The sequence below is a fragment of the Taudactylus pleione genome, unplaced genomic scaffold (assembly GCF_031769625.1).
Source record: "Taudactylus pleione unplaced genomic scaffold, aTauple2 ptg000027l, whole genome shotgun sequence".
NCBI classification, from domain to species: domain Eukaryota; kingdom Metazoa; phylum Chordata; class Amphibia; order Anura; family Myobatrachidae; genus Taudactylus; species Taudactylus pleione.
Genome location: NW_028284429.1, coordinates 4286237 through 4291650, shown reverse-complemented (window position 1 = coordinate 4291650; position 5414 = coordinate 4286237). Strand labels below are relative to the sequence as shown.

At 52.8% G+C, this 5414-nt stretch overlaps 1 protein-coding gene across 1 annotated transcript; it reads left to right on the top strand.

The window, feature by feature from the left end:
• The first annotated feature begins 2836 nt into the window (after positions 1–2836).
• On the top strand, positions 2837–3172 carry LOC148539164 (uncharacterized protein C11orf96 homolog). The gene has a single exon (XM_088451821.1). The coding sequence runs from the start codon at positions 2837–2839 to the stop codon at positions 3170–3172; it is 336 nt and encodes a 111-aa protein (XP_088307947.1).
• Positions 3173–5414: the final 2242 nt, after the last annotated feature.

Below are 5414 nucleotides of genomic sequence, written 5' to 3'. Positions count from 1 at the left end.
AGTTATAGGGAGACCTGACAGGGCGGCACCGGCACCTCCATCAGTTATAGGGAGACCTGACAGGGCGGCACCGGCACCTCCATCAGTTATAGGGAGACCTGACAGGGCGGCACCGGCACCTCCATCAGTTATAGGGAGACCTGGCAGGGCGGCACCGGCATCTCCATCAGTTATAGGGAGACCTGGCAGGGCGGCACCGGCACCTCCATCAGTTATAGGGAGACCTGACAGGGCGGCACCGGCACCTCCATCAGTTATAGGGAGACCTGGCAGGGCGGCACCGGCACCTCCATCAGTTATAGGGAGACCTGACAGGGCGGCACCGGCACCTCCATCAGTTATAGGGAGACCTGACAGGGCGGCACCGGCACCTCCATCAGTTATAGGGAGACCTGACAGGGCGGCACCGGCACCTCCATCAGTTATAGGGAGACCTGACAGGGCGGCACCTCCATCAGTTATAGGGAGACCTGACAGGGCGGCACCGGCACCTCCATCAGTTATAGGGAGACCTGACAGGGCGGCACCAGCACCTCCATCAGTTATAGGGAGACCTGGCAGGGCGGCACCGGCACCCCCATCAGTTATAGGGAGACCTGACAGGGCGGCACCGGCACCTCCATCAGTTATAGGGAGACCTGACAGGGTGGCACCTCCATCAGTTATAGGGAGACCTGGCAGGGCGGCACCGGCACCTCCATCAGTTATAGGGAGACCTGGCAGGGCGGCACCGGCACCTCCATCAGTTATAGGGAGACCTGACAGGGCGGCACCGGCACCCCCATCAGTTATAGGGAGACCTGACAGGGCGGCACCTCCATCAGTTATAGGGAGACCTGGCAGGGCGGCACCGGCACCTCCATCAGTTATAGGGAGACCTGACAGGGCGGCACCGGCACCCCCATCAGTTATAGGGAGACCTGGCAGGGCGGCACCGGCACCTCCATCAGTTATAGGGAGACCTGACAGGGTGGCACCGGCACCCCCATCAGTTATAGGGAGACCTGGCAGGGCGGCACCGGCACCTCCATCAGTTATAGGGAGACCTGACAGGGCGGCACCGGCACCCCCATCAGTTATAGGGAGACCTGACAGGGCGGCACCTCCATCAGTTATAGGGAGACCTGACAGGGCGGCACCGGCACCTCCATCAGTTATAGGGAGACCGGACAGGGCGGCACCGGCACCCCCATCAGTTATAGGGAGACCTGACAGGGCGGCACCGGCACCTCCATCAGTTATAGGGAGACTGACAGGGCGGCACCGGCACCTCCATCAGTTATAGGGAGACCTGACAGGGCGGCACCGGCACCTCCATCAGTTATAGGGAGACCTGACAGGGCGGCACCTCCATCAGTTATAGGGAGACCTGACAGGGCGGCACCTCCATCAGTTATAGGGAGACCTGACAGGGCGGCACCTCCATCAGTTATAGGGAGACCTGACAGGGCGGCACCGGCACCCCCATCAGTTATAGGGAGACCTGACAGGGCGGCACCGGCACCCCCATCAGTTATAGGGAGACCTGACAGGGCGGCACCGGCACCTCCATCAGTTATAGGGAGACCTGACAGGGCGGCACCGGCACCCCCATCAGTTATAGGGAGACCTGACAGGGCGGCACCGGCACCCCCATCAGTTATAGGGAGACCTGACAGGGCGGCACCGGCACCCCCATCAGTTATAGGGAGACCTGACAGGGCGGCACCGGAACCCCCATCAGTTATAGGGAGACCTGACAGGGCGGCACCGGAACCCCCATCAGTTATAGGGAGACCTGACAGGACGGCACCTCCATCAGTTATAGGGAGACCTGACAGGGTGGCACCGGCACCTCCATCAGTTATAAGGAGACCTGACAGGGCGGCACCTCCATCAGTTATAGGGAGACCTGACAGGGTGGCACCGGCACCTCCATCAGTTATAGGGAGACCTGACAGGGCGGCACCTCCATCAGTTATAGGGAGACCTGACAGGGTGGCACCGGCCCCTCCATCAGTTATAGGGAGACCTGACAGGGTGGCACCGGCACCTCCATCAGTTATAGGGAGACCTGACAGGGCGGCACCTCCATCAGTTATAGGGAGACCTGACAGGGTGGCACCGGCCCCTCCATCAGTTATAGGGAGACCTGACAGGGTGGCACCGGCACCTCCATCAGTTATAGGGAGACCTGACAGGGCGGCACCTCCATCAGTTATAGGAAGACCTGACAGGGCGGCACCTCCATCAGTTATAGGGAGACCTGACAATTACATGTTTTCTTTGTACAAAATCAATTCCACCCAGGACTGTGCCTCAGTAATGCAGAAAGGATGCCAGGGCCTCCCCCACCCACCGTCTGTTTTATGCCGGAAGCCCCCCGACCCCCCCCCCGCCTCACTTCAGGATCCCCCATTGCACCAACCTCATATTTGTGTCACTAGAGAATCCAGGGTAACGTCACCGGATGGCTGCCTCTACAAGGAGGTGGGTGGCATCTGGGCAGATGGTGTAGGGGGTGGCAGGGATATAAATGATGGGAGGACACAGGAGGCTGACATAAGCAGGGATAGCTTCACAGGATCCCTATCTGCTCATCACTACATAGCAGAATCATCAGCAGCAGCCTGCACGGACTCCTGAACCTCCCAGCACAGTATCCTCAGCCTCCCTCTCTACAGCACTGCACAGCACAGCATCCACAGTCTCCCTCTCTACAGCACTGCACAGCATCCCCAGCCTCCCTCTCTACAGCACTGCACAGCATCCCCAGCCTCCCTCTCTATAGCACTGCACAACATCCTCATCTACAGCACAGCATCCTCAGGCCGTAGCATCCTCTCTCTGCCCCAGGATGTCCATCATTCAGGCTGAGGACGAGCTCTGCTCCTACCAGGAGGCCATGATGCAGAGCACCACCTACCTGCAGGATGAATTCCCCCAGCCCTCTCCAGCCAGGGGAGCCCTCAGGAAGCGCAAGGAGAGCAGGCTCAGAGCTCAGCTCCTGTCCTTTGAGGAGATCCGGGAGGTGGAGGAGGAAGGATATTCCCCTACTGAGGAGGAGAAAGCCAGGAAGTCTTTCCTGCAATCCCTGGAGAGCCTACGGAGGAGCTCCAGCCACACTCACCCCCAGAGAGACAAGTTCTGCAGCTACAGACTCAGCCAGGACGGCAGTCACTCTGCAATGTGAGCAGGGATTATTATTACCTCCTATTCCAGCGCTGCCCTGCACTGCAGCCACAACTCCTGCTGAGACCCAGGGGGGCTGAATACCTGGCCCCTGCTGCCAGTCACCCTGGGGCGTTATATGGATGGTGTGTTGGATTATAGATCCTGGGGCCCTGGCAACGTTTACACAATGAGCCTGGTGATTTATAGAACAGAATATCTATTTTTTTATATGCACATGTGAAAGATCCCTCTTCGGCAATGTGAGTTTTCTAGTTTAACCCAGTACCCTGTATAATCCTTCTCATGCATTGATGTCAAGATCTATATTGTGAATTGACAGTTTTGTTACAGCAATAGTTCTATTTTCCTGTGATCTTTCTCGGTCAATAAAATAATTTATTTCATTCTATCTTGTCTATCCTGTCTATCCTGTCTGTCTGTCTATCCTGTCTGTCTGTCTATCCTGTCTGTCTAGTCTGTCTGTCTGTCTATTCTGTCTGTCTAGTCTAGTCAGTCAGTCTGTCTGTCTGTCTATCCTGTCTGTCTATCCTGTCTGTCTATCCTGTCTGTCTATCCTGTCTGTCTATCCTGTCTGTCTAGTCAGTCAGTCTATCCTGTCTGTCTAGTCAGTCAGTCTATCCTGTCTGTCTAGTCAGTCAGTCTATCCTGTCTGTCTATCCTGTCTGTCTATCCTGTCTGTCTATCCTGTCTGTCTATCCTGTCTGTCTATCCTGTCTGTCTATCCTGTCTGTCTGTCTTGTCTGTCTGTCTTGTCGGTCGGTCGGTCGGTCGGTCGCCTTTGGCCTCCTCAGTATCCAATACTGTCAGTCTAATACAAGATTCCTTTCCTGTATGTAATTAACTGCAGGAATAACGTTACCTTAACAACTGCGGAGGTTGAATAACCAAAGTAGTGTAGATCATACAGTCATCTGGTTATATCTGGTTTCTATGATCTGTCCTTTAAAATAAATTATTATAATGTGTATAGATAGGGTTCTGCAGATAAGTCAGTGATAATACTGAATAATAATAAATACGTTTTTAGGTATTTTATGATTGAATAGTCCAACATTTATTTGCATCCATTACAAATTATTAAACATTTTTCCAGTTTGCACTAGAAAATGTGTGGTGCCTCCTACCTCAATTACCTGTGTCAAAGACCAGCAGACGGAAATGTAGTTGGGTAGTAGGAGGGACTCAGGGGTCTATTTATTAAGCAGTGATAGGAGACAGAGTGAAAAGTGATAAGGTACCAGCCAATCAGCTCCTAACTGCCATCTCACAGGCTGTGTTTGAAAAATGACAGTTGGGAACTGATTGGCTGGTACCTTATCTTCTTTCACTTTATCTCCTAACACTGCTTAGTAAATAGACCCCTCAGTGGGGTATGGCAGCTTCTGTCTAGGTGCAGGACACAGATCAGCTCATGGGTTACATAACAATTACAGACTGTCAGAAGTGTTGTTAATAGGGTTAAATGGCAGCTGGATAAACAGGAAGCTGCTTAGCCAATCAACTTGTCATCAACTGCAAGTCCCAGCATACCTTGCCAGGTGGAGAGATCCACAATTCATTCATAACTTTTATGATTTAAGCAAACTTCAGTTCTCATTAATACATCAGTGCACACAGAAGGTTGGGTTACATATATAATGTAACTGTCTACACAGGGATCTCTCAGCACTGGGACTTAGACTGAATATAAGGGACAGGTGCAGGCACGGTGCGGCTCCTCAGCCTGTCCGCCTGCAGTGTGTACCTGATACCTGCCATCATCACTAGCGGACTGTTACATCTATACATCAGTGCAAATACAGAAGACAGCTCAGCACCTCGGACAGTTCCAAACAATCTATCATTCTATGGCAGAGGTCCCCAAACCCGGTCCTCAAAGCAGACTAACAGTCCAGGTTTTAAGGATAACCATGCTTGGGCACAGGTGACTTAATTAGTACCTAAGTCATTTGATTTAGCCATCATGCTTCACCATGGATATCTTTAAAACCTAGACCATTAGGGTGCCTTGAGGACCGAGGGTGGGAACATCTATTCTATGGGGATCTATGGCAGCTATTATTAGAATATGAAAATATATATATAAAGACACCACAATTCAGTCATATCACATTGGTGAGTGCCTCCTATGAGTACACTACTTGCTACTGTATCCTGTTCTCACTTCCTGGCTTCCTGCTGCCTTCAAATCAGTGCACGTCATATGCAGCCTGTGTTCACTAACACATCACTCATCTCCT